Here is a 26,901-nt window from a genome sequence, read left to right as displayed (position 1 = left end):
TTCCTGTTTGTTCCAGACTCCTATAGTATCAGCTATTATGACAGCAAAGCTGTGAGCACAAAACGTGCACGTTAACGTGCGTGCGGTGACGCTGCTTTGTCATGATAACTCTTATTTTCCAGGTCCATGACAAAGGCCAACATCCCAAAGGAACCATCAACTGTGCGGGCTACAAGGTGCTCACGTCTCTGGAGGACTACCTGGACCTGCTGGCTGACAGCCTGCCAGGTGAGCTACCTAAACGTGACTGGAGGTGTCCCCGTTGGAATTCTGAACTTGCCCATCATATGGTTGCTAAGTAGACGCTGGGAATGACAAAGGTTTGAGTTTGGCTGTCAGAGTAAGATGCTGATGACCGTGTTGTATGTGAGCGTTGTGCAGTGTGTGTGCTCACGTCAGCCAGAAAAAGTGGTGTCAGATCCACTTGACCTCTCTAAAGATGTGTCTCGAGGTTCCCTCTTGGACCAGCCTCTTTCTCCACCTGCGTAAATGATGGCAGCCACGGCTAATTGTGCCTCCTGGATACGCCTCTATGCTGATGATACCACCATCATCACCTTCACCTGTGTCTCACCAGCAGAAGACCAAATGTGTGTGATTTGATCAGGAACGGGTGCTAGCTCAGTCTGTAGGGGCTGCTCTGAGGACCCGGGGGCCTTGGGTTCAAGCCCTAGTACAGGCAAAGTCTTGGGGGGTGTTTGGATCGTAGGGGTAGGTGCCAGGACACCCTTGGAGCACTGCTGAGGTACTCTTGAGCAAGTTAATGAACCTCCAAGCGCCCTGCCACGAGCTGGTGACTGAATTCTGGGGTGTACCTGCCTCCGACATCCTTCCCCTCAGCCCAAAAAGGGATAAAGAGGTCAAGAAAAACACCTGGGTCTCCGTCGGGGCCGTTCGGGGTCTCAGACTGGTCACCTCACCTTGCCTCTCCAAAGCTAAGGCCAGATTGGGGTTCCTCTACTGTAACTAGGCCTCTTTCTGCCAAGGTAATTGGCCTCCAAGGGTTCTCTTAACAGACTGGGTGGTCCCCGGGGTTTTCCAGTCCCCACTGTGACCGTCGGTCCTCCCTCCACCCCAGGTGACTCCCTCCACCCCAGGTGACTCCATCGGTGGAGTCTACTGCTCTCTAAGACCCTACATGGGAGAACAGCCTTCCACTGTCAGCTCCTTCACCACCTCTGACTGTTGGATGTGTTGATGCCCCTTCTGGTCTCTGTAGTCCAGGAGTTGTTTGCGATGCTTTTGACTTCATTGGTGCCTCCTCGGTGGTTCTTCACTTGTATCCTGGGTTCCTGGTACTGTTCCTGGTCTTGGTTTTGCTTCTGCCGGGGCCTCTGACCAGGTCATGGTTGGAAATGAGCAGTTGTTCTCAACTTCCTGCTAGTGAAGGCCAGAGACATGAATCAGATGGTTGTGTTCCAGGTGTAAAAGCCAAGACGGGAAGTTCGGCCTTCCTAAAGTGTGCCACCCAGTTCCCATTGATCCTCTGGCACCCCTACGCTCGTCATCACTACTTCTGTGCGGTGTCGGAGAAAGACCAGAAGAAGTGGCACGCCGTCCTGCAGGACTGCATCAGACACACTAATGATGGTGAGGAAGCACACACACACACACATACACACACACACACACACACACACACACACACACACACACACACACACTAACCCTCACAGCTCACGTGTGTTGTGGGCTGGAACAGGAGCCGCCCGGTGTTGCAGGTCTCTGATGGTTGCAGGGCTGAACAACGGCTCATTTTGGACACGGAAATGTTTCCATAGCAACTGAATTACTGTCCTGCAGATTTTCTTGGCCAACTTTTTTATTTTTCACACTTCCTAAAATCGGAAGAAAACCTTTTCCAGCACAGAAGGACGTTCCTGAGTGTTTAAGACCAGAGTGTGGACTGTGGGAGGTGTTGGGACCTGTACCTGCCCCAGTAGCACCAGGGCGGAGCTGTGGCCCTAGAGGCCTGGAGCCTTTAGAACCTGATGGAGGTGAAAACTGTCCCACTCATCAGACGCCTCTGGAGCCGGACGTCTGTCTGTGTGGACAACCATGAACCCGAGCAGGTCTCTGAGCAACCGATGCACCTCCACGCTGGCAGCAACCGACAAAGAGTCCAAAGATTGGACCCAACAGCCTGTTGTTGTGCTGGGAACCTCCAGACACCTGCCTGTCACGCCGCTCTGGCACCAGCTTCCTCTGGACGCCACACGCCTTCAGGAATGTTTGCACTCGCGTTCCCACACAACACTCGGAATGTTGGCTGTTGCACAAGCTAAACACACACACGCACGCGCGCGCGCACACACACACACGCACACGCACACACACACAGGTTCCAACAGGTGTTGTGCTCATTGCTTCACAGGTTTACCAGAGGAGGATAAAGTCCAAACTCCAGCCTTTACCGATGCTGTACGACTTTACCGCCAAGCTCAAGGGCACTATGGTACATGGGAGATGATGTGTGGAGCTCCATCACAGGTAGGCAGGAACCACGTGTCCTCAGTGACTGACAGGAACCGGCAGAACTCTGTGGGATCATCTGGTGATGTCTCAGACAGGACACGCGTCCACGTGTGTGTTCTCAGTCACCTTAGGGGTTAGGGTTAGAGGTTAGGGTTAGAGGTTAGGGTTAGAGGTTAGGGGTTAGGGTTAGAGGTTAGGGGTTAGAGGTTAGGGGTTAGGGGTTAGGGTTAGAGGTTAGGGGTTAGGGGTTAGAGGTTAGGGGTTAGGGGTTAGAGGTTAGGGGTTAGAGGTTAGGGTTAGAGGTTAGGGGTTAGAGGTTAGGGGTTAGGGTTAGAGGTTAGGGTTAGAGGTTAGAGGTTAGGGTTAGGAGTTAGGGGTTAGAGGTTAGGGTTAGGAGTTAGGGGTTAGAGGTTAGGGTTAGGGGTTAGGGTTAGAGGTTAGGGTTAGGGGTTAGAGGTTAGGGGTTAGGGTTAGAGGTTAGGGTTAGAGGTTAGGGTTAGAGGTTAGGGGTTAGGGTTAGAGGGTTAGGGTTAGGGGTTAGAGGTTAGGGGTTAGAGGTTAGGGTTAGAGGGTTAGGGTTAGAGGGTTAGGGGTTAGGGGTTAGAGGTTAGAGGGTTAGGGTTAGAGGGTTAGGGTTAGAGGTTAGGGGTTAGGGTTAGAGGGTTAGGGTTAGAGGATTAGGGTTAGAGGTTAGAGGTTAGGGTTAGAGGGTTAGGGGTTAGAGGTTAGGGTTAGAGGTTAGGGGTTAGGGTTAGGGTTAGAGGGTTAGGGTTAGAGGGTTAGAGGTTAGGGTTAGAGGTTAGAGGTTAGGGTTAGAGGGTTAAGGTTAGGGGTTAGGGTTAGGGTTAGAGGTTAGAGGTTAGGGTTAGAGGGTTAGGGTTAGAGGTTAGGGTTAGAGGTTAGAGGTTAGGGTTAGAGGGTTAGGGTTAGAGGTTAGGGTTAGAGGTTAGAGGTTAGGGTTAGAGGGTTAGGGGTTAGGGTTAGAGGTTAGGGTTAGGGGTTAGGGTTAGAGGTTAGGGGTTAGGGGTTAGAGGTTAGGGTTAGAGGTTAGGGGTTAGAGGTTAGGGGTTAGGGTTAGAGGTTAGGGGTTAGAGGTTAGGGTTAGAGGTTAGGGTTAGAGGGTTAGGGTTAGAGGGTTAGGGTTAGAGGGTTAGGGTTAGAGGTTAGAGGTTAGGGTTAGAGGGTTAGAGGTTAGAGGTTAGGGTTAGAGGTTAGGGGTTAGAGGTTAGAGGTTAGGGTTAGAGGTTAGGGTTAGAGGGTTAAGGTTAGGGGTTAGGGTTAGGGTTAGAGGGTTAGGGTTAGAGGGTAGGGTTAGAGGTTAGGGTTAGAGGGTTAGGGTTAGAGGTTAGGGTTAGAGGTTAGGGTTAGAGGTTAGGGTTAGAGGGTTAGGGTTAGAGGTTAGGGTTAGAGGTTAGGGTTAGAGGTTAGGGTTAGAGGGTTAGGGTTAGAGGTTAGGGTTAGAGGTTAGGGTTAGGGTTAGAGGTTAGAGGTTAGGGTTAGAGGGTTAGGGGTTAGAGGGTTTAGAGGGTTAGGGTTAGAGGGTTAGGGGTTGGGTTAGAGGGTTAGGGTTAGAGGGTTAGGGGTTAGAGGGTTAGAGGGTTAGGGTTAGAGGTTAGGGTTAGAGGTTAGGGTTAGAGGTTAGAGGTTAGGGTTAGAGGGTTAGGGTTAGAGGTTAGAGGTTAGGGTTAGAGGTTAGAGGGTTAGGGTTAGAGGGTTAGAGGGTTAGGGTTAGAGGGTTAGGGTTAGAGGGTTAGAGGGTTAGGGTTAGAGGGTTAGGGTTAGAGGGTTAGGGGTTAGGGTTAGGCTGTAAAATCAGCTGGTCACACAGGAACCTTCTAGATTCTGTGATGCGTCTCACAGCGGTCCAGTCAGGTTCAGAACGAGTTGGAACATCTCACGTTGACTCTCTGCAGACAGTGTTAGAGGTGCTGTAAAAAACAACACATCTGCCCACTGTTAACATCTGCATAACGGCTGCAGCCAAGAGACCGAACAGGTCCCTCAAGCTGCACCGGATCAGCCCCGACTTAGCAACAGTTAGCATTGAATGGTGGCCAGGTGTGTGTGTGTGTGTGTGTGTGTGTGTGAGTGTGAGAGAGTGTGTGTGTCTCAGGTGTGTGTGTGAGTGTGTGTGCACAGAAACCCAACAAATGAATCAGGAAGGGGTGTTTTCCTCCAGATCCTCTCCAACCTGGTGATGGAGAAGCTCCTCTCTGAGCTGCGGGACCTCATCTGCCCCCGCCTCAAGGGGAAACTGCACGAGAGGCAGAAGAGCTGGATGCTGGTAAGAAAATGCTCCATCAGCATCTTCTCTTTCTTCTAGTCATCAGGTGACTCACAGATGGACTGAAGACGTGTGTGTGGGGGTGTGTGTTCAGATCAGTGATGCCGTCTACAGTCTGGTGCAGGGACGGTGCCTCGCCCAGTATGAGGAGCTGCTGCAGAGGTGTGAAGCAGCCCGCTCCTCTCTGGAGGCCTCCATCCGCACTGACATGGACCAGATCATCTCATCCAAGGAGCATCTGAGCAGCAAGATCAGAGGTTGGGATCAGAGCTGCACATTTGTCCCTGGGCCTCACTGACGGGACCCAGCGAGGCTCCTTACCTGGTGGAGGAGCATTGTTGGCCACCCAGCTGCTCCTCCGTCTACCAGGAAACACCAAACCTCTTGTTCCTGTTTGGCTGTGTGGTTTTATGTTCTGGCCCACTTACCTGATCCGTGAGAAACCTTCTGAAATCCTTCCTTCCATTCAGCGGCGGTTGTTCCGAAGGCTGAGAAGCTGCTGAAGGTGAGCATCCAGCCCTACATCAGCTCCATCCTGGACGCGCTGATGGAGCCCACCAGCCGAGGCTTCTCTGAGGTCCGCGAGTTGTTCTTTAAAGAGCTGGTGGACATGAGCAAGAACATCATCAATGAGGGCACCAAGGAGATGGTGGCACAGGTACAGACTGTTATTAATGAGGAGACCCGCAGGTGTCTCACGGACCCTGTCCTCCTGTCCTCAGCACATGGACAAGATCTCCATGTTGGCCTTCCACCCTGTGAAGATGCAGAGCTGCTACGAGAAGGTGGAGCAGCTGAGTCTGGAGGGTCTGCAGCAGCGGTTCGACGTCTCCAGCCCCTCCGTGTTCGTTCAGAGGGCCCAGATCCTCATGAGAGAGGTGATGCTGTTGCTGCGGTCGGACACAGACGCTTCACGCAGACGCTTCACACAGACGCGTCACGCAGGCGCTTCACGCAGACGCGTCACGCAGGCGCTTCACGCAGACGCTTCCACACAGGCGCGTCACGCAGGCGCTTCACGCAGACGCTTCCACACAGGCGCGTCACGCAGACGCTTCACGCAGACGCTTCCACACAGGCGCTTCACGCAGACGCTTCCACACAGACGCGTCACGCAGGCGCTTCACGCAGACGCTTCCACACAGGCGCGTCACGCAGACGCTTCACGCAGGCGCTTCACGCAGGCGCTTCCACACAGGCGCGTCACGCAGGCGCTTCCACACAGACGCTTCACACGGACGCGTCGCACGGACGCGTCGCACGGACGCGTCGCGCGGACGCGTCACGCAGGCGCTTCACGCAGGCGCGTCACGCAGGAGCTTCCACACAGACGCTTCACACAGACGCTTCGCACGGCGCTACGCACGGACGTGTCGCACGGACGCGTCGCACGGACGTGTCACGCAGGCGCTTACACACAGGCGCTTCCACACAGGCGCGTCACGCAGGCGCTTCCACACAGGCGCGTCACGCAGGCGCTTCCACACAGGCGCGTCACGCAGGCGCTTCCACACAGGCGCTTCCACACAGGCGCTTCCACACAGGCGCGTCACGCAGGCGCTTCCACACAGACACTTCAGACGGACGCTTCCACGCAGGCGTTTCACACAGGCATTTGACACGGACGCTTCACACGGGCGCGTCACACAGAGACGCTTCACACAGAGACGCTTCACACAGAGACGCTTCACACAGAGACGCTTCACACAGAGACGCTTCACAAAGAGACGCTTCACACAGAGACGCTTCACAAAGAGACGCTTCACACAGACGCTTCACACAGGCGCTTCACACAGACGCTTCACACAGACGCTTCGCACAGACGCTTCACACAGGCGCTTCACACAGACGCTTCACACAGGCGCTTCGCACAGACGCTTCGCACAGACGCTTCACACAGACGCTTCACACACTCCTAAAGCCGCCTGGTGATGACGCTGATTCAGATTTTCCTGCTCAACAACAGCAAATGGACAACGCCGTCTACACCTTCGAGCAGATCCTTCACCAGAGCCTGGAGACCCAGGGGACCGAGGAGCTCTGCAAGACCGTCCAGCGCTGCCAGGACAGAGTCCTCAAGGTAGAACAATGTCAGCGTAGAGGTGTCCAGGTCTCATCCTGCCCGGGGGGCTACAGAGACCAGCGTAGAGGTGTCCAGGTCTCATCCTGCCCGGGGGGCTACAGAGACCAGCGTAGAGGTGTCCAGGTCTCATCCTGCCCGGGGGGCTACAGAGACCAGCGTAGAGGTGTCCAGGTCTCATCCTCCCCGGGGGGCTACAGAGACCAGCGTAGAGGTGTCCAGGTCTCATCCTGCCCGGGGGGCTACAGAGACCAGCAGGTCTCATCCTCCCTGGGGGGCTGCAGCCCTGGTGCCTGGTGAAGGGCTGGTAACCAGTCTAACCAGTCTAACCAGTACCTGATCCTGGACTCGTCTCCACTGTGCTTGTGTGCCATCAGAAGTTTGACTACGACAGCAGCTCGGTGAGGAAGCGCTTCTTCCGTGAGGCTCTGCTCCAGATCTTCATCCCCTACATGCTGAAGCAGCTCAGCCCCTCCTGCCTCTCGGTGAGTCCACCCCCCAGGCACGGCCACCAGGGGGCGCTGAGTGGTGCGGGAGCAGGAAAGCTAATGAGTGAAAAAGCTAATGAGGAAGACGCTCGTTTAGGTGTCTTGTCTTCCTGTGCTTCATGTCCACCATCGTCATGGCAACACAGACATGCTGGCTATGCAGCTTTGAGGTTAATGGCTGATCTACAGCTCGTTTTAGCCCTGTTGCTGTGAGGTCATGGTGCTGCTGTGCTGCTGCTACTGCTACTGCTGCTGCTGCTGCTACTACTGCTGCTGTGCTGCTGCTACTACTGCTGCTACTGCTACTGTTGCTGCTGCTGCTACTGCTGCTGTGCTGCTGCTACAGCTGCTGTGCTGCTGCTGCTGCTACTACTACTACTGTTGCTTCTGCTGCTGCTGCTACTGCTGCTGTGCTGCTGCTACAGCTGCTGTGCTGCTGCTGCTGCTACTACTACTACTGTTGCTTCTGCTGCTGCTGCTACTGCTGCTGTGCTGCTGCTACTACTGGCGCTGCGTTGCTGCTGCTGCGTTGCTGCTGCTGCGTTGCTGCTACTGCTGTGCTGCTGCTGCTACTGCTACTGCTACTACTACTGGCGCTGCGTTGCTGCTGCTGTGTTGCTGCTGCTACTGCTGCTGCTACTACTACTGGCGCTGCGTTGCTGCTGCTGTGTTGCTGCTGCGCTGCTGCTGCTGTGTTGCTGCTGCTGCATTGCTGCTGCTGCTGCTACTACTGCTGCTGTGCTGCTACTGCTGCTGTGCTGCTGTGCTGCTGCTGCTGCGCTGCTGCTGCTACTGCTGTGTTGCTGCTGCTGCTGCTGCTGTGTTGCTGTGTTGCTGCGCTGCTGCTGTGCTGCTGCTGCTGTGCTGCTGCTGCGCTGCTGCTGTGTTGCTGTGTTGCTGCGCTGCTGCTGTGCTGCTGCTGCTGTGCTGCTGCTGTGCTGCTGCTGCGCTGCTGCTGCTGCTGCTGCTGTGCTGCTGCTGCGCTGCTGCTGTGTTGCTGCTGCTGCGCTGCTGCTGCTGCGCTGCTGCTGCTGCTGCTGATGCTGCACTGCTGCTGTGTTGCTGCTGCTGCTGCTGTGCTGCTGCTGCGCTGCTGCTGTGTTGCTGCGCTGCTGCTGTGTTGCTGCTGCTGCTGTGTTGCTGCTGCTGCTGTGCTGCTGCTGCGCTGCTGCTGTGTTGCTGTGTTGCTGCTGCTGCTGTGCTGCTGCTGTGCTGCTGCTGCGCTGCTGCTGCTGCGCTGCTGCTGTGCTGCTGCTGCGCTGCTGCTGTGCTGCTGCTGCTGTGCTGCTGCTGCTGTGCTGCTGCTGCTGCGCTGCTGCTGTGCTGCTGCTGCTGCTGTGCTGCTGTGCTGCTGCTGCTGCTGCTGTGCTGCTGCTGCGCTGCTGCTGCGCTGCTGCTGCTGTGCTGCTGCTGTGCTGCTGCTGCTGTGCTGCTGCTGCTGCGCTGCTGCTGCTGTGCTGCTGCTGTGCTGCTGCTGCTGCGCTGCTGCTGCTGTGCTGCTGCTGTGCTGCTGCTGCTGTGCTGCTGCTGCTGCGCTGCTGCTGTGCTGCTGCTGCTGCGCTGCTGCTGTGCTGCTGCTGCTGCGCTGCTGCTGTGCTGCTGCTGCTGCTGTGCTGCGTTGCTGCTGCATTAAACAATTAAACATGTAAAATAATCTTTCTGAGGACCATAAGGAGCTCATGTTTCAAAGTGGCCACCTGCAGCTGACGGCTCGGTGAACTGTGTGTGTGTGTGTGTGTGTGTGTGTTTGTGTGTGTGTGTAGGAGCTACTCCGCTTCCAGGAGATGATCTTTGAGGACTTCTCTCCATTCATCCTGGTGGAGAACATCTTTGAGGAGGTGGTGCTGCATTCTGTGACGAAGGACATCATGATGGGTCGGTGATCTGCTCGTCCCTCTGGGAAGAAGTTCTACTACAGTAATTATGCTCAAAGGTGTGTGTGTGTGTGTGTCTCTGTGTGTGTGTGTGTGTGTAGCTGTGAAGGAGGCAGCCGTCCAGAGGAGACACAACCTGTACAGGGACAGCATTGTCCTCAGCAACAGCGACCCCAGCCTGCACCTCCTGGGAGACAACCCGTCCATCGACTGGGCCGGTGAGTACGGAGGAGGGCAGGAGAAGACGGACGGCCCGGAGAAGGAGGAGGAGGAGGAGGAGGAGGAGGAGGGTGGAGAGGGCCAGAAGAAGAGGAGAATGAAGCAGGTGGTGTCAATGATCCAGGTGGAGGACTCTGACCTTCCGTCCCCTGAGACCGGAGCAGAAGTGCCGTCCATCAGAGACATCCCAGAGGAGGATGGCCAGCAGGAGGAGGAGGAGCAGGAGGTGGAGCAGGAGGAGGAGCAGGAGGTGGAGCAGGAGGTGGGGCAGGAGGAGGTGGAGCAGGAGGTGGAGCAGGAGGAGGGGCAGCAGGAACAGGAGGTGGGGCAGGAGGAGCAGGAGGAGCAGGAGGTGCACAGTGACGCTGCCAACCCCCCAGATTTGTCCAGTGCTTCAGTCTCAGAGGAGAAACGGATCCAACCCGAGGAGCAGCGTAAAGATTCAGAACCTCTGGAGGGGGAGACAGCTGCAGGTGTCCTGGAGGACAAAGACACCCCCTCAGACCTGGAGGGGGAGCAGAGGTTCCCACCACCTCCCCCCACAGGCGCTGCAGAAAGGTCCTCGGCCCCGCTCCCCCCTCCCCCTCACGATGGCGGTGAAGCGGGAGAGGAGGGGACCCCCACCAGCTCAGCAGCCCCCCAGCCCCCCCAGCCCCCCCAGCCTGGAGGGGACCAGACTGCTGCAGGAGCCCAGTGATCCTCCAGAGGTTCCTCCAGAGGTTCCTCCCCAGTCCTCCTGTCGGAACGGGACCGTTTTTACAGTTTTTACTCTGGTTTCACAGCTTTCCAGCCAGTAAACACCTTCACACACACACACACACACACACACACACACACACAACTGGTGCACGTTACTTCACTGGTCACTGTCAGCACGGTGGACACGTCCTGTCCGTTGGAAGCCTGTCCTAGTGTCCAGCACCCTGGTGGACGGAGGGCTATGATGCTGGTAAACTCCTCCTGGGAATTCCTGAACGGGTTCCTGCTGGTCATCAGGAGGCCGGAAACGTGCTCCTCCTCCTCCTCCTCCTCCTCACGTCATACCCAGGAGGGGGACGGAGGGACACTGATGAGGGACACTAGCTTGAGTTTGTCCCTGAATAAAGAGATGTTGTGTATGTGATGTTTAAACGGATGGTTGCCGACCCGTCCCGCTGCCCTTTTACTTCCTTTTATGGCCTGGCTCCGCCTCTTTATTTATTGTTTTGGAGCCACTTTTGTACCAACATTCTTTTAGATTCATTTTACCTGTGTGATGAAGTCTTTGCTAATAAATCCTTCTTTCCCTTTTCCCTTTGTCAAGTGTCTTTTATTGGAAGATGAGTTAGCGATGACGTTTCTATTAGCATCAGTAACGAGCGTGGCTGTTACCATGTAATAACAGTCGTAATGGGGGTCAGGAAGAGACTGGACGTGACCTCATTTCCTGTGTCCCCGTGTCCATGTCATCCGTCCGCCGCTAGAGGGCGTAACGGGATCAAGAGACGTAGCCTATAGAATAATGTACAGGTTGCTAATGACCTGCAGCTCAGTCAACTGTGCACGTGAGTGCACGTGAGTGACAGGCCTGAAATGGTTGCCCGAGTATATACTGTATATATGTCTTATTTTATTTATCTTATTCTAGTGTGGTCTTCTTTATGTTGAATGTTGCAGCGTCACACCAAGACAAATTCCTAGTTTGTGTAATACTGTGTATTACATGAACAATGGCAATAAATCTGCTTCTGCTTCTGATTCTGATTCTGATTCACCTGTAGAGTCTGCGACCACGGGACAGGTTTGTGGACACGTCACTGAGGAGCCCAGGAACCAACCAAGGAAGGTGCTGGGTTGGCTGGTTGGAGGTGATGGAGAACAGAACATCTCCCATAACCCAACATGAAGGTTTCTCTCAGGGGTCTCCTCTCAAACCATGACAGGAACAATAGAAACCAAAGCCCAACACTGACACCAGCCTTCAGATCTCTGGTCTGGAGGCTGGTGTCAGTGTTTATTTCAGCTCCAGTCAGGGGAACTGACCCCAGATGGGTGTAGAAACACCTCAGCGAGGATCCAGAGAAAGGAAGTTCTCCACAGCTCAGGTCAGAAGGCAGATCAGAGCGTCTGAAAAGGATGGTCGATGGTTTAGTTGTTGCCTTTAATCATTTCAGGAGATGGTCTAAGCTTCTCTTCACGTGCGGTCATTCTGGAGTGACGACAGAAACCTTTGTTCCTCTTGAGACCTCTGAAGAACCTGCATCTGGCGCCGCCTCTGCTGGTCATCTCAGCAGCCTGTCACCAGCGCCCTGCGGTGGGGCGGGGTGGGTCCGGAAGGAAGGGCCAGATGGGGCACTCTGATGCCGTCTGCTCTGTCGGTCCAACTTTTGAGAGCAACCAGCCTAACCTCATGTTGCAGCAGCTGAACCGTTTGAGGTTTCACAAGCGATTGTGCAACAAAGGTTGGAGTGAAAAAGCTCTGCAAGGTGGCAGGAACAGGAACAGGAACAGGCTTGTGGTTCACACCAGCTTGTGGTTTCCACGTATCGATGATCTGGGTCACATGTGCCACCCAGCACGGTGCCGCTCCTGAAACTGGTGGGTGAGCCGCTCGATAGAAGGGTGCCACTCTGAGAACCGGTCCCACCCTAACCCAGGAACCCGCTGGGGCGTGGAGCAAGAAACGAGGTGGTGTTTTTCTGCTTCTCATGGGGAGGGAGGAGCTGCTCCTTCATCGCTGAGGATGAACCCAGTTGGACAAAGTTCTACAAGCGTCATGTGACTTGGGCAGGAGCCCGACGGTCTGCAGTGCTACTGGGTCCAGGTGCTGACGGCAGCGGTCCAAATGACCTCCGGTAGGCTCTTTAATTCCAACCACAGAAACTCTTTACACAATATTCAGAATTGGACTGTATTATTACACGTGTCGTAACTGTGTTATTAAGCTTCAGAATTTGTTCTTTTATTATTCTCACACCAAAAACAATCCAGCTGAAAATGAACATTGTTCACCACCCGATGATTGTCCTGTTTTCAGGTTCTGGACGGTCGAGTCATCAACCAGAACCTGAAAACAGGACAATGAGAATTGCTTCAACTTTAAACTTTATTTAAAATCTTAAACATTTAGATAGTTGGGTCGTTTTCCCCCCATTTGTTGAATAATGTTTTCCCCGAATTATCGAGATACCCGCCAGGCCCTTGGACCTACAGGTGACTCCTTCCTTCTGGAGTCCGCAGGTGCTCAGGTGATCGGGTGATCAGGTGATTGGGTGATCAGGTGATCAACCAACTACAAGTCAAACCATCTACATGACATCATCTCCCAGAGTCTCAACCCCAGATCAAAATAAAACCTGATATAAGTGAAGCATCCGGTCACGTTTGCTTCCGTTTAGTGGATGTTTCCATTGTTCTAAATGCTCTAAACTCAGAAGAGAAAATTACTCCGTGAAAACTAAATAAAACTAAAAACATCCAAAATAATTTCCCAGTAAAGCAAACTGAAAAACATGTTACAAAAAAAAATACAAAATCAGATATTTTATCAGGGTTTTTGAGTGAAACTTCCAAAAAAAACCCTCTTTAATGACAAAAGTGTGACGTAACTTGACGCCGGCTGAAGCAAGAAACGGACCCCAACATGGAGACTCGGACTAAAGCGACCATCAAAGGTTGGATCTGATCAAAGGTTGGATCTGATCAAAGGTTGGATCTGATCGAAGGTTGATGCAGGCTGATCGGGGCGGTGGGAAGTGGGAGCAGACGAAGGTGAGGCGGGTAAAAGGCTCACTAGCAAGGCAGAGTAGCAAAGGTTCAACCTCAAAAGTTCTCTAGACGAGGCGCTCTGTAAAGCTGCAGATCCAATCGGCCCAAATGAGCCGCAGGTGAATCAGGTGGCGCCTCAGAAGCAGCAGGCAGCAACCAGGCAGACAGGTGAAACCCACCAGGTCCCTGGAGCCTCGCCTTGCCTACTTTGGTCGACAGCCTTCTAATTAAAAACCCTCCCAACACCGGTGAGGGATCACCAAGACCAAGACCGATTTAAGGAGACATGTAGATGCATAAAATGCTGATTTCCTGTTCTTGTTTCTGCAGTCCTGAGTTGGGGGTCCCGAGGCCTCCTCCTGATCCTTCTCTCCTCGCTGGTGTCCCTGGTGTACATCAGCATCCTCGACCAGAAGCTTTTTCTGCAGATGTCTCATCCTCACAGTCGCCATAGAGACATCAGCATCCTGCTGTGGCACTGGCCCTTTGGACACTCCTACAGGCTGGGGGGGGACAAATGTCTGGAGCTGTACAACATCAGCCGCTGCTTCCTCACTGATGACACCTCCACCTTCTCCACCGCTGATGTGGTGGTCTTCCATCACCAGGAGCTGAGCAGAGGTCTGATCTCGCTGCCCCTGCACCTGGATCGTCCAGCCTCCCAACACTGGGTCTGGTTGTCCATGGAGCCTCCTGCGAACAACGCAAACCTGACCCGGCTCAATGGCCTCTTCAACTGGACCATGAGCTACCGGCAGGATGCAGACATACCCATCCCATACGGCAAGACCGTGTCAGGAGCTGACAGACACGGGATCGAGGTCCCTTCCAATCGATCTTGTTTAGTCAGCTGGGTGGTCAGTAAATACCGGCCCCACCAGGCCCGGGCCAAGTTGTACCAAACTCTGAAACAGTACATTCCCATCAATGTGTACGGCACCTGGAACAAGAGGCCCTTGTCCAAGCGGAAACTCTTGCCCACAATTGCAAAGTGTTATTTTTACTTATCTTTTGAGAACTCTCAGGCTAAAGATTACATCAGCGAGAAACTCTGGAGGAACGCGTTCCAAGCAGGAGCTGTTCCCGTAGTTCTGGGCCCAAGCAGGGCCACTTACGAGGCCCTGGCACCCCCTGGTTCCTTCATCCATGTGGAAGATTTCAGCAGCCCCGCAGCACTCGCTGCCCACCTGAAGCACACGGCTGCAGACAGACGGGCCTACGACGAGTACTTCCAGTGGCACCAGAGTCACCGGGTACAAGCCTACACGGACTGGAGGGAACGGCTGTGTCAGATCTGTGTCAGGTACCCCCATCTAGCAGCAAGGAAGACCTACCGGGACCTGGAGGCCTGGGTCAATGGCTGAGAACTGGTTTGCTTAATAGATGATGTATTACACTTCAATAAACCAAAACTTTGACAGAAACAAAGCTCAAGCTTTTTGTTACCGTCTCTCTCAAACAGGTGAACGACACCAGTGGTATTACTACTATTATTAGGATAGCTAGGGTTAGGGTTAGTAGTTATTACTACTACATTATTATTACCACTACATCTACCATTACTGTTTCAACTACTATCATTATTACTACTGTAGCTACAACTGTTATTACTACCAGTGTGTATCCTCCCACTGACTACGAGTGTTGCTACTGTTATTACTACTACTGTTATTACTGTTACAACTACTATCATTATTACTACTGTAGCTACAACTATTATTACTACCAGTGTTGTTACTGTTATTACTGCTACTGCTATTACTGTTCCAACTACTATCATTATTACTACTGTAACTACAACTGTTATTACTACCAGTGTGTATCCTCCTACTGACTACGAGTGTTGCTACTGTTATTACTGCTACTGTTATTACTATTACAACTATCATTATTACTACTGTAGCTACAACTATTATTACTACCAGTGTTGTTACTGTTATTACTGCTACTGCTATTACTGTTACAACTACTATCATTATTACTACTGTAGCTACAACTATTATTACTACCAGTGTTGCTACTGTTATTACTACTACTGTTATTACTGTTACAACTACTATCATTATTACTACTGTAACTACAACTGTTATTACTACCAGTGTGTATCCTCCTACTGACTACGAGTGTTGCTACTGTTATTACTGCTACTGTTATTACTATTACAACTATCATTATTACTACTGTAGCTACAACTATTATTACTGCCAGTGTTACTACAGTTATTACTACTACTGTTATTACTATTACAACTACTACCATTATTACTACTGTAGCTACAACTATTATTACTACCAGTGTTGTTACTGTTATTACTGCTACTGCTATTACTGTTCCAACTACTATCATTATTACTACTGTAACTACAACTGTTATTACTACCAGTGTGTATCCTCCTACTGACTATGAGTGTTGCTACTGTTATTACTGCTACTGTTATTACTATTACAACTATCATTATTACTACTGTAGCTACAACTATTATTACTACCAGTGTTGTTACTGTTATTACTGCTACTGCTATTACTGTTACAACTACTATCATTATTACTACTGTAGCTACAACTATTATTACTACCAGTGTTGCTACTGTTATTACTACTACTGTTATTACTGTTACAACTACTATCATTATTACTACTGTAACTACAACTGTTATTACTACCAGTGTGTATCCTCCTACTGACTACGAGTGTTGCTACTGTTATTACTGCTACTGTTATTACTATTACAACTATCATTATTACTACTGTAGCTACAACTATTATTACTGCCAGTGTTACTACAGTTATTACTACTACTGTTATTACTATTACAACTACTACCATTATTACTACTGTAGCTACAACTATTATTACTACCAGTGTTGCTACTGTTATTACTATTACAACTACTATCATTATTACTACTGTAGCTACAACTATTATTACTTCCACTGTTACTCTATTACTATTATTACTACACTGTTACTATTATTACTACCATTAGTATTAATACTACCTCTTCTGCTACGATTATAACTGCTATTGTTCCTGCTACTGTTATTATTACTACTATTATTACTACCTCTTCTGCTACTATTATAACTACTATCCTCATTGCTACTGTTACTATTACTACTATTATTACTACCTCTTCTGCTACTATTATAACTACTATCCTCATTGCTACTGTTACTATTACTACTATTATTACTACCTCTTCTGCTACTATTATAACTACTATCCTCATTGCTACTGTTACTATTACTACTATTATAACTACCTCTTCTGCTACTATTATAACTACTATCCTCATTGCTACTGTTATTATTACTACTATTATTACTACCTCTTCTGCTACTATTATAACTACTATCCTCATTGCTACTGTTACTATTACTACTATTATTACTACCTCTTCTGCTACTATTATAACTACTATCCTCATTGCTACTGTTACTATTACTACTATTATTACTACCTCTTCTGCTACTATTATAACTACTATCCTCATTGCTACTGTTACTATTACTACTATTATTACTACCTCTTCTGCTACTATTATAACTACTATCCTCATTGCTACTGTTACTATTACTACTATTATTACTACCTCTTCTGCTACTATTATAACTACTATCCTCATTGCTACTGTTACTATTACTACTATTATAACTACTATCCTCATTGCTACTGTTACTACTATACACTACTGTCGTTGCTATTACTATTACTATTACTATCACAGTGAGTAGTAATATCATGAGACGCCAGGTGATGCCAGTGTGCAGGTGACCTGCTGACTGTAGGAAGGGCTCAGGAGCTCCACATCCAGCATCTTCCAGATCAATGAGAGCCTTTTAAGGTGGGCAGCCTGAGACTCACCTGTGCAGCCATCATGTCGTCTTTCACCTGTGAGCTGGACGGCTAAAGCGCTGCTGTTCTATCTGCGTTTTGTCTGTTTCACCTGTGTTTCACTTTTCTTTCCAATGTGTTTCACCTGTTTCGTCTGTGTTTCCTGTGTTTCACTTTTGTTTCACCTGTTTCCTCTGTCTTTCACCCGTGTTTCCCGTGTTTCGCCTGTGTTTCACCTGTTTCCCGTCTTTCGCCCGTGTTTCCCCTGTCTTTCACCCGTGTTTCCCGTTTCCCCTGTGTTTTGCCCGTGTTTCCCCTGTGTTTCGCCTGTGTTTCGCCCGTGTTTCCCCTGTGTTTCGCCCGTGTTTCCCCTGTGTTTCGCCCGTGTTTCCCCTGTGTTTCGCCCGTGTTTCCCCTGTGTTTCGCCCGTGTTTCCCCTGTGTTTCCCCTGTGTTTGGCCTCATGGTCAGAGCCCAGACAGCAGCTGCTAACGTCCCCCATGGTGAGGAGGCTGTGGCGGCTGTTGCTACCAGGAAACGCTGGCCTGGCTGATATGAGCGTCTGTGCGACCGTTGCTGGTTCCAGATACAGGATCAGCACCCGCTGGGAGGCCCACGTCCCTGGAGGAGCAGGTTGGAGGTCCAGAGGAGTGTGATGAAGGTCAGGAGACCAAGAATGAGAAGGATGCTTCCAGATGATAGAAATGTTTATTTCTGTGACTTCAGCTGTGGTTGTCCACGTGCATGCTAACGATGGTGCTAACGGGCTCCTCACTACTGTCCAGACCTCAGCTCATAAAGTGTCCGTATAAAGCTCAGTGGCCCCGGGGCTCCAGAGTTCCTGCACCATCGGCAGGCTGAAGACGCACCGCTGAAGGAGAAACGGACCCGACGATTCTGTCCATTTGTCCGCTAAGCTCAGGAAATTCAAAGGAAAACAAGCCGTCACAACTGTTCAAAGATCTGTGGTGTCAACACTTCCTGGAGTCTGCTGCAGACGTATTTACACAGGGTGTGTGTGTGTGTGTGGGTGTGTGTGTGGGCGCAGGGAGAGCACAGCGCCACCTGCTGACAGCGGGACGAGTCGCAGACAGCGACTTTCCTGAGAGACGACAGCGAGGCCACAGGAACCTCCAAGGTTCCTGCCCCAAGGACCCAGCAGCAGCCATGCATGAGCCCAGCAGCAAACATTCCCAAGGTCAAAGGTCACGCCAAGGTCAAACAACACCAATCCCGGTCCAGAGTGGTCCTGTTCTGGGTTCTGAACCGGACTGGTTCCGTCCGCTGAAAACAAAGTTACAGAGGTCGACGACGGTGTTTGAGACACAGGCGGGAAACAGCCGTTGCCACGGCAGCAGGTTTCCAGGTGGCAGAAGCGCGTTAGGCGGGTTACATACGGGTCACATACATCAGCGCGGGCTCGCCCCGTTCCAGAGACCCACATCAAAGCCTTTGAAGTTCTTTCTACAGCAGCTCTAAATGCACACGGACGCTGCGTTTAATATCAACTCATGCATAGAGGAACAGCGGGGAGAACATGGAGGCGACATCAGGAGGGTTCAGGTGCTGCACGCAGGCAGGTTCAGGTGCTGCACGCAGGCAGGTTCAGGTGCTGCACGCAGGCAGGTTCAGGTGCTGCACGCAGGCAGGTTCAGGTGCTGCACGCAGGCAGGTTCAGGTGCTGCACGCAGGCAGGTTCAGGTGCTTCCTCACTAAATATCTGCACTAACAGGAACCAGTCAGAGTGGGGGGGCTGGTCCCAGTCGGTCCTGACTCAGCTTCCTGCTGCTGCTCTGTCCAGCCGACAGGTCGGATCAAACACGGAAGTGCTGCACGCGGAAGCTCCTCCCGTCCTGGTCTACTTATGGAACCGCTGAAAGTACAGTGTGGAATCATCAAAGAGGGGGTTCTTCACCTCCATCTCCCCAGTCTGAGGACACACAGATGGTGGTGTTAGCACTGAGCTGGGGAGGGAAACGCTCCAACATGAAAGGTCAAATGTTGCCTGAGGGACAGATTCACTGGGACTCACGGGCGCCAGTCCTGGACACTCGTACACGGTGAAATCTCCATCTTCGTTCTCCTCATCCGTTGAGGCTCCAGAGTCAGGAACCTTGGGCTCATCTCTGTGTCTGCAGAAGGTCACAGCCATGAAGTCAGAGAGCTTCAGAGAGGGTTAGGGTTAGAGTTAGGGTTAGAGGGTTAGGGTTAGAGGGTTAGAGGGTTAGGGTTAGAGGGTTAGGGTTAGGGTTAGGGTTAGAGGGTTAGGGTTAGAGGGTTAGAGGGTTAGGGTTAGGGTTAGAGGGTTAGGGTTAGGGTTAGAGGGTTAGAGGGTTAGGGTTAGAGGGTTAGGGTTAGGGTTAGAGGGTTAGGGTTAGGGTTAGAGGGTTAGAGGGTTAGGGTTAGAGGGTTAGAGGGTTAGGGTTAGAGGGTTAGGGTTAGGGTTAGAGGGTTAGAGGGTTAGGGTTAGGGTTAGAGGGTTAGGGTTAGAGGGTTAGGGTTAGAGGGTTAGGGTTAGGGTTAGGGTTAGGGTTAGGGTTAGAGGGTTAGGGTTAGGGTTTAGGGTTAGGGTTAGGGTTAGGGTTGGGTTAGGGTTAGGGTTCAGGGTTTGGGATAAAACTTTTTTTTGCACTGGCCTACTGATCTCTGAGCAGGGGAGTGCGGAGGGTGAGGGCCCCCCCGGGGGGGGGGGGGGGAAACAATATAAATAAAAATAAAAATAAATATAAATTGAAAAATAAAATAGAGAAAACGAAGTTATGTAATAAAAGCTGGGTAGAAGATAAATGGGTCGATCCATAGGTAGATAAGAGACTGGTTCGGCTTGTAAGAATGTTAAGTTGTCTAAGTTGGCTGATTGGGAAAGATGGGTTCTATGGGTGTTCATTGAGGCCATGTGGTGTCTTTGTGCCTAATCTGTTGATCCATATGCGTTCCGCTCTTCTCCTCTGTCCCACTGTCCAGCTGTTATTGGTTTCCAGCCCCGAGATAATAAGGTGGCTGACTGGGTGCTCTTGGAAGTGGCGGACAAGGGTGGTGCCAAGTCGACTTCCTGCTATATTGTAAAGGTGCTGTGTTAGACGGGTAAGTATGGAATTTTGTGTTTCACCTATATAATGTTTATTGCAGAGGGTGCATGTGATGATGTAGACTACGTTGGTGGAATGGATGGAAGTGAGGCCTAGCGTGGGGAACCCTGTACCAGTGTATGTGTTTTGAATGAATTTTCTGTCTCGATAGTGTTGGCTATGTCTGGGTCGGGGTGTGATGAATTGGTCCGGGAATTTGGATGTGGTGAGTATGGAATGAAGGTTTCTGTTTTTTCTGTGTGCTAGGATAATCTTGTGGTTATAGAAGGCCGGATGTTGGTGTAGTATGGTTGAAAAGTTTTGTTTAATGGTGTACTGTAGGGTTGTGGTTCTATGTGAAAAAGTAGAAATGAATGGTATGATTTGTGATTTTTGTGGGAAGGCTGGGGTCTGTGGGTCCGGGACTCCCCCTGAATTGTCCTCTGTGAGTGTGTTAGGGTTAGGGGTAGGAGGGGGGTTGGGGTGAGGGTTGGGGTTAGGGTTAGGGTTAGGGTTAGGGTTTGGGTAAGGGTTAGGGTTAGGGTTAGGGAGAAGGTTGGGGTTAGGGTAAAGAGGGGTGTTGGGGTTAGGGTTAGGGTTAGGGAGAAGGTTGGGGTTAGGGTAAAGAGGGGTGTTGGGTTTAGGGTTAGGGTTAGGGTTGGGGTTAGGGTTAGGGAGAAGGTTGGGGTTAGGGTAAAGAGGGGTGTTGGGGTTAGGGTTAGGGTTGGGGTTAGGGTTAGGGTTAGGGAGAAGGTTGGGGTTAGGGTAAAGAGGGGTGTTGGGTTTGGGGTTAGGGTTAGGGTTGGGGTTAGGGTTTGGAGGAAGGTGAAGGTTGGGGTTAGGGTGGGGGAGAAGGTTGGGGTTAGGGTTTGGGTAAGGGTTAGGGTTAGGGTTAGGGAGAAGGTTGGGGTTAGGGTAAAGAGGGGTGTTGGGTTTAGGGTTAGGGTTAGGGTTGGGGTTAGGGTTAGGGAGAAGGTTGGGGTTAGGGTAAAGAGGGGTGTTGGGGTTAGGGTTAGGGTTGGGGTTAGGGTTAGGGTTAGGGAGAAGATTGGGGTTAGGGTAAAGAGGGGTGTTGGGTTTGGGGTTAGGGTTAGGGTTGGGGTTAGGGTTTGGAGGAAGGTGAAGGTTAGGGTTAGGGTTAGGGTTGGGGTTAGAGTTAGGGTTAGGGAGAAGGTTGGGGTTAGGGTAAGGAGGGGTGTTGGGGTTGGGGTTAGGGTTAGGGTTGGGGTTAGGGTTTGGAGGAAGGTGAAGGTTGGGGTTAGGGTTGGGGTGGGGGAGAAGGTTGGGGTTAGGGTAAAGAGGGGTGTTGGGGTTCGGGTTTGGAGGAAGGTGAAGGTTGGGGTTAGGAGTGTTGTTGGGGTTAGGGTTAGGGTTAGGGTTAGGAGGGGGGTTGGGGTTAGGGTTGGGGTCAGGAAGAGAGGTGAGGTTAGGTGTATGGGAAGGGATTGTGATGAGGTCAGTGACTGAGTGTAGTGGTAGGGATATAGGTGTTGTAGTGAGGTGTCCAGAATGAGTGGGAGCGAGAGAGGCCAGTGTGTCGTACTTGATGCTACGAAGGAGGCGTTTTGAGTAACCTCTTGTGCGAAGGCTTTGAAAGAGTGTGCTGGTGGCATTATGGAAATCAGTTATGTTTGAGCAGATGCGATGAAATCGGATTATCTGAGATTTAACTAAAGCTTTGAAAGTGTGTTTTGGGTGATAGCTAGATTTATGAAGAAGGGCGTGAGTGTCTGTTGGTTTGAAATAAACTTTTGTCTGTAATGTTTTGTGTGTTGCCTGGATGATGTTAAAGAAAGACAGTGGTGTCCAAAAAGTTAATTTCTTCCGTGTCTATTGTGTGTTTGAGTTTGATGGATGGATGATGGTGGTTGAGGGTGTTAATGAAGTCCATGAATTGTGGGATGGTATATGTCCAGATGCCAAAAACGTCATCCAGGTATCGGAGGTAAAGAAGTTGGTCGGAGGGGGCATTTGCTGAGGGCTTCTCGCTCCCACTCACTCATGTAGAGGTTTGCGTATGAAGGGACAAATCTTTGGCCCATGGCTGTTCCATGTGTTTGTAAATAGTATTGTTGGTTGAATAGGAAGTCATTGTTCTTGAGGCAGAGTTCTGTTAACTGTAATAATTCTTTGTCCGGTCTAGTGGGGTCTGGATGTTGGTTGAATATTCTATGTAGTGCCTGTAATCCAAGTGTAGTGTCTATGTTAGTGTATAAACTGTCTATATCTAATGTAAAAAGGATGGAATGTGTCGGAACAGCCATGGGTTGAATGGTGCTGATGAAATGGTGGGTGTCTTTGATGTAACTGGGGTGAAGGGTGGAGAGGGGGCCTAGAAATTGATCGATGTATTGGGAGAGATGATATGTGGCGCTATTGCAGTCTGAGACAATTGGTCGGCCGGGAGGAACCTCAAAGGGGATGGTCCAGGTATCCGGTGGCTTATGAATTTTCGGGAGCAGATAGAAATAACGTGGACGTGGATTGTCTGGTCCAAAGAGGTATTGTTTCTGTTTAGCAGTGATGTATCTTTTATTGTAGAGTGTCTGTATTATGGTTCTGAGTTTATATTGTATTTGGGGTTGGATTGTATCTGGCAGAGGTGTATAATGGTTTCTATTGGCTAGTTGTCGGTTCGCTTCCGTGAGGTATTGTTGTCGGTCCATGATGACCACCTTGCTTCCTTTGTCGGCTGGTTTTATGATGATGTTGGGGTTGTGAGAGAGTTGTGTCAGGGCTGTGCGTTCTAAGTTTGATATGTTGTCCTTAATGTCTGTAACTAGTGTAGTATGTTTGAGGGCTTGTGTGTTTGTATGGATGAGTTTCTTGGTGAGGTGGTGTATTGTATTTGATTCCGGCTCCCAGTGTGACGGGTAAGTGAATTTAATGGGGTTGTTTTTGGGGTGGAGGTGGAAGTAATCAATTAATTTGATTATTCTGTGAAAGTTGTATAGGTCCCTTTGAAGCTCCTCCCGGTCGAACTTGGTGGGGTGGGGAATGAAAGAGAGGCCTCGTTCTAGCAGTTTTCGTTGGTGAATGGATGGGGTGAAGAGGGTGGATAAGTTTAAGATATTGGAAGAGGAGTCCCAGCCCAGGCCTCTTCTGTTCACTGGTTTCGTTTTGAGCGGTGTCATAAATTTAGATTGCGACACCAGTTTTCAAAAATCCTTTCGGCCGTAGCCCGGGTCCAATGGATGTTGTCCTTTTCCGTTGTGAAGGTGTCCTGAGGGATTGCTGGGAGTGTGGGGCAGTATGAGGCCATAGTGTTATTAATGAATTCCAGGTTATTTTGTTGTTCTTGGGTGAGCTGTGTTGAATAGTTTAAAATTGGAAAATAGATGTCGGCATTGGGGACGGTCGACTTGGCAGTACGGGACCAGTAATTTGAGCTGTTTTATCGTTGTTTTTCTGGGGTCCTGGTCTCTATTGTTGATTCCTATTGAGAAGATCACGATTTTGGTATTTGGGTTTGGGAGGGTCTTTTCACAGATTTTTAGGAAGTGGTAGGTATTGGCACCGGGGTAGCTGTCCAATTGGATATTGGGATTGGTGTGTCCTGGGATGCGTTTGATGTTGGAGTCACCCAGGATGAGTATTGGCCTCCTCCCTTTAAAGGACCAGTCCTGGACTTTACGGTTGGGTCTTGCAATGTGGTGATTCGGTCCGTATGTGGTGTTTGTGAGAGATGTAGTGTCCTGAGAAAGTTCCAGGGTGGGTGGGGGAAGGCTGATAGCGAGAGAAGGGGTATTTACTGATGTCGGGAAGGGGTTGGAGGATGATGCAGTGGGAGGTATGCGAAGAGGGGGAAGGCGATTGTATCCAGGCTCTATGGTAGGGTTTAGGGGGGAAGAAATTGGGGGGGGAGAGAAGGGACAGGTAAGTGCAGAGTCAGTAGGTGTGCTGGTGCTTTGGGGTTGGCAGTTTATCAATGAGGACCCCTCAGATGTTTCAATTAAAGTGGGGGGCTCAGAAAAGGTCGTCTGACAGTCATTGTCAACTTTTGAGGACCTGCTCATCATTTTTGCTCCCTGGAGGTTGTATTGTGATGGAATGGACAGTTGGATCAGGTCTCTATGAATTTCGGCAGGAGGTCCCTGTGTGAAGGAGGGGACAGAGTTACCAGGTGAGTGGGAAGAATCATTTGAATGGGGACTGGGTGTAATAGATATGATATCCTGTGTATTGGTAACTCCCGACAGTTGGGTGCCGGGAGGATCCATGGGGGGGGGTAGGTGAAATACGGGGACTCTGTTCTTTGGGTGGGAGGGGTCCCCAGGTGACTTGCCTGGTTGTTGGGGTTGACGTGGATGGGATTGAAGAGTTGTAAGGATGTTCTAAGGGGGGTGTTGGTTGGCTGGGAGGGGTCTTGGTTTGTGGTATGAGTTGTGGGTTTCTGGATGAGGGGGGGGGTCCATAGTTTTATGGGTCCTGTTCTTGTTGCATATCTAGTTGGTTTTGGTTTTGTAGTTGTCTGAGGGCGATGTTTTGGGGTCGGTGTGAGAGGAACCTGAATGGTACTGGTATTGGCCTGTGTAGTGGTTGGGTTAGGGTTAGGGTTAGGGGTTAGGGTTAGAGTCAGGGTTAGGGTTAGGGTTAGGGGTTAGGGTTAGGGGTTAGGGTTAGAGTCAGGGTTAGGGTTAGGGGTTAGGGTTAGGGGTCAAGGTTAGGGTTAGGGTTAGGTTAGGGTTAGGGTTAGAGTCAGGGTTAGAGTCAGGGTTAGGGTTAGGGTTAGAGTCAGGGTTAGGGTTAGGGTTAGAGTCAGGGTTAGGGTTAGGGGTTAGGGTTAGAGTCAGGGTTAGGGTTAGGGGTTAGGGTTAGGGTTAGGGTTAGGGTTAGAGTCAGGGTTAGGGTTAGGGTTAGGGTTAGGGTTAGCCGGTCGTGGAGATAAGCTACCTCCATCACTCACAACTTCACAAACCTCCCTGGTTGTTTTCTGCTGCTCTTTGAAAAGAAGCAGGTCCAGCAAAGAAAAATCATTGTTCCAAAATACGTTCAGTCACATGAGCGACAGTCACACGCCTAACCCTAACCCTCTAACCCTAACCCTAACCCTAACCCCTAACCCTCTAACCCCTAACCCTAACCTAACCCCAGGACTTATTTGAACTCACCCTAACCCCAACCCCAACCCCTAACCCTAACCCCAACCCCTAACCCTAACCCCTAACCCCAACCCCTTACCCTAACCCCTAACCCTAACCCCAACCCCTAACCCTAACATCAACCCCAACCCTAACCCCAACCCCTAACCTCAACCTCTAACCCTAACTAACTCTGATTAATTATCCCTCCCCCTATCTGATTCTGATTTCTAAATTGCCCATGGTCCTGTTCTCAATCCTAGCCTCATTATTCCAACCCAAACCGATGTCCCCAAACCCAAAACCCAATCTCGTGCCCGCTAAGCCTTGTACCTATCAATCAAACCCACCTCAAACTAAGCCCCAATTTGACTCAGCCCGCATACGGGAGAGCCCATAGGAGGTAGGGTACGAAAAATAGGACAAGTGCAGTGCCACATGGCCTAACGAGGCTAAGGAGAAGGTTGAAGTATAGGGAGGCAAAAGAGAGGAAAGGGAGAAATGAGGTTAAGGAAAGGGGGAGAACCAAGGAAAAGATGGCATGAAGAAGGAGAGGGGAGGAAGGGAAGGATGAAGAGAAAAGGTTAAGTTCAAAAGAGGGAAAAAGGAAATTAAAAGGAAAAATAAAAAGGAATAAAACAGGGGAGATGTTATAGGGAAACACAAATTCAATTAGAAACAGGGGAAACAACAAATACAAAAGATAAAATACAAGGGAAGGGAAGGGACATTTAAATTGAAAATAAAAAAACCTGAAAAGCAAAAAGCAAAAAGCGAGGGGAGTATAAAAGGGGAAACGGAAATTAGAGACCTCAGAAGGCCCAAAGATTCGGAGGGAGCAACATCAAAAAATGTAAACGATAAAGAGGTTAAAGGTTAATGCTAACCCTAATGCTAACCCTAACTCCAACCCTAATGCTAACCCTAAGGCTAACCCTAACTCTAACCCTAATGCTAATGCTAACCCTATCCCTAATGCTAACCCTAATGCTAACCCTAACCCTAATGCTAACCCTAACTCTAACCCTAACCCTAATGCTAATGCTAACCCTATCCCTAATGCTAACCCTAACGCTAATGCTAACCCTAATGCTAACCCTAACCCTAATATAATAATATAAAGGAATGAGTGGAGACAGAAGAGAGAATGAGACGTTTTTGGCGCGTGTCGCTCTTGATTTAGTGTTTATTTTTGCAGTAAACTTAAAGGAGGCCTTTTCACTTTATGTTTGATTAAATTTAAGCTGATATTCCATTCTTGACATCTTTAAATTTACAGTATTCATGGGAGATTCATTTGGTCATTTTGCTTCTTCTTATTTCCTATTTCCCACATTTATTCATAGTTTTTATTAGATTGCAATAAATCCTATAACATTGAACAGACTGACTAAAGTCAAATGACCTGCGGTTCCCACCGATAGCCGTCATTCTGATGGGTTTTTGCTGGCTGCAGCTGAAATATTCCAATGCTCCATGTCACAGAGACAGTAAATACTAAACCCTAAAGATTCTGAAGGCATGATGTAAAATAGTAACGTATAATACAGACATTTGAAGAGACAATTAAGAGAATGTTTCCATGCTTCTAAGAGTGGCCGAGGAGCCATTTAGAACTTTATAAAGATGCATTGTGTGATACCAGGAACTAATTTAACTTCAAGGCGAAGCTGCTCCTGCTTTGTCGACCATCGACTGATCTCCTGAAAGTCCACCACCGCTTTTTAAAAACTGAATTTTTCATCTATGGAGG

General features: G+C 50.2%; 2 protein-coding genes and 1 long non-coding RNA gene across 8 annotated transcripts in view; 2 read left to right on the top strand and 1 right to left on the bottom strand.

Annotated features, from left to right (window-relative positions):
- Positions 1–10,711, top strand: part of niban2b (niban apoptosis regulator 2b) — a 16,537-nt gene extending 5,826 nt beyond the window's left edge. The window contains exons 3-15 of one of the 3 annotated variants that reach the window (XM_029829605.1): positions 1–51; positions 123–228; positions 1,423–1,590; positions 2,375–2,490; positions 4,655–4,759; positions 4,854–5,016; positions 5,230–5,417; positions 5,482–5,637; positions 6,726–6,839; positions 7,217–7,324; positions 9,091–9,202; positions 9,303–9,682; positions 9,761–10,711. The exon at positions 1–51 is cut by the window's left edge and continues 78 nt beyond it. In XM_029829605.1, coding sequence (XP_029685465.1) covers positions 1–51; positions 123–228; positions 1,423–1,590; positions 2,375–2,490; positions 4,655–4,759; positions 4,854–5,016; positions 5,230–5,417; positions 5,482–5,637; positions 6,726–6,839; positions 7,217–7,324; positions 9,091–9,202; positions 9,303–9,682; positions 9,761–10,117 — 2,124 coding nt within the window. In that variant the 3' untranslated portion in view covers positions 10,118–10,711. The remainder of the gene's footprint in view (positions 52–122; positions 229–1,422; positions 1,591–2,374; positions 2,491–4,654; positions 4,760–4,853; positions 5,017–5,229; positions 5,418–5,481; positions 5,638–6,725; positions 6,840–7,216; positions 7,325–9,090; positions 9,203–9,302; positions 9,683–9,760) is intronic. The other 2 variants (XM_029829607.1, XM_029829606.1) reach the window with 2 other exon arrangements.
- Positions 10,712–12,101: 1,390 nt separating this feature from the next.
- On the top strand, positions 12,102–14,612 carry LOC446078 (fucosyltransferase 7). Of its 4 annotated transcripts, none has more exons than XM_011621672.2 (2): positions 12,102–12,254; positions 13,498–14,612. In XM_011621672.2, exons 1-2 carry the CDS (start codon positions 12,245–12,247, stop codon positions 14,529–14,531), a joined length of 1,044 nt encoding a protein of 347 aa, XP_011619974.1. In that variant the 5' UTR covers positions 12,102–12,244; the 3' UTR covers positions 14,532–14,612.
- A 3,076-nt stretch (positions 14,613–17,688) lies between these two features.
- Positions 17,689–19,192, bottom strand: LOC115247561 (uncharacterized). The gene is made up of 2 exons (XR_003886606.1): positions 19,032–19,192; positions 17,689–18,929 (listed from the first exon to the last, which is right to left on the bottom strand). It is a non-coding gene; the product is annotated as an uncharacterized lncRNA (long non-coding RNA).
- Between the last annotated feature and the right edge of the window lie 7,709 nt (positions 19,193–26,901).

This window comes from Takifugu rubripes, chromosome 21, assembly GCF_901000725.2.
Source record: "Takifugu rubripes chromosome 21, fTakRub1.2, whole genome shotgun sequence".
In the NCBI taxonomy this organism is placed as follows: domain Eukaryota; kingdom Metazoa; phylum Chordata; class Actinopteri; order Tetraodontiformes; family Tetraodontidae; genus Takifugu; species Takifugu rubripes.
The sequence above is the reverse complement of the archived record's forward strand: the minus strand, read 5'-3'. Positions and strand labels throughout refer to the sequence as shown.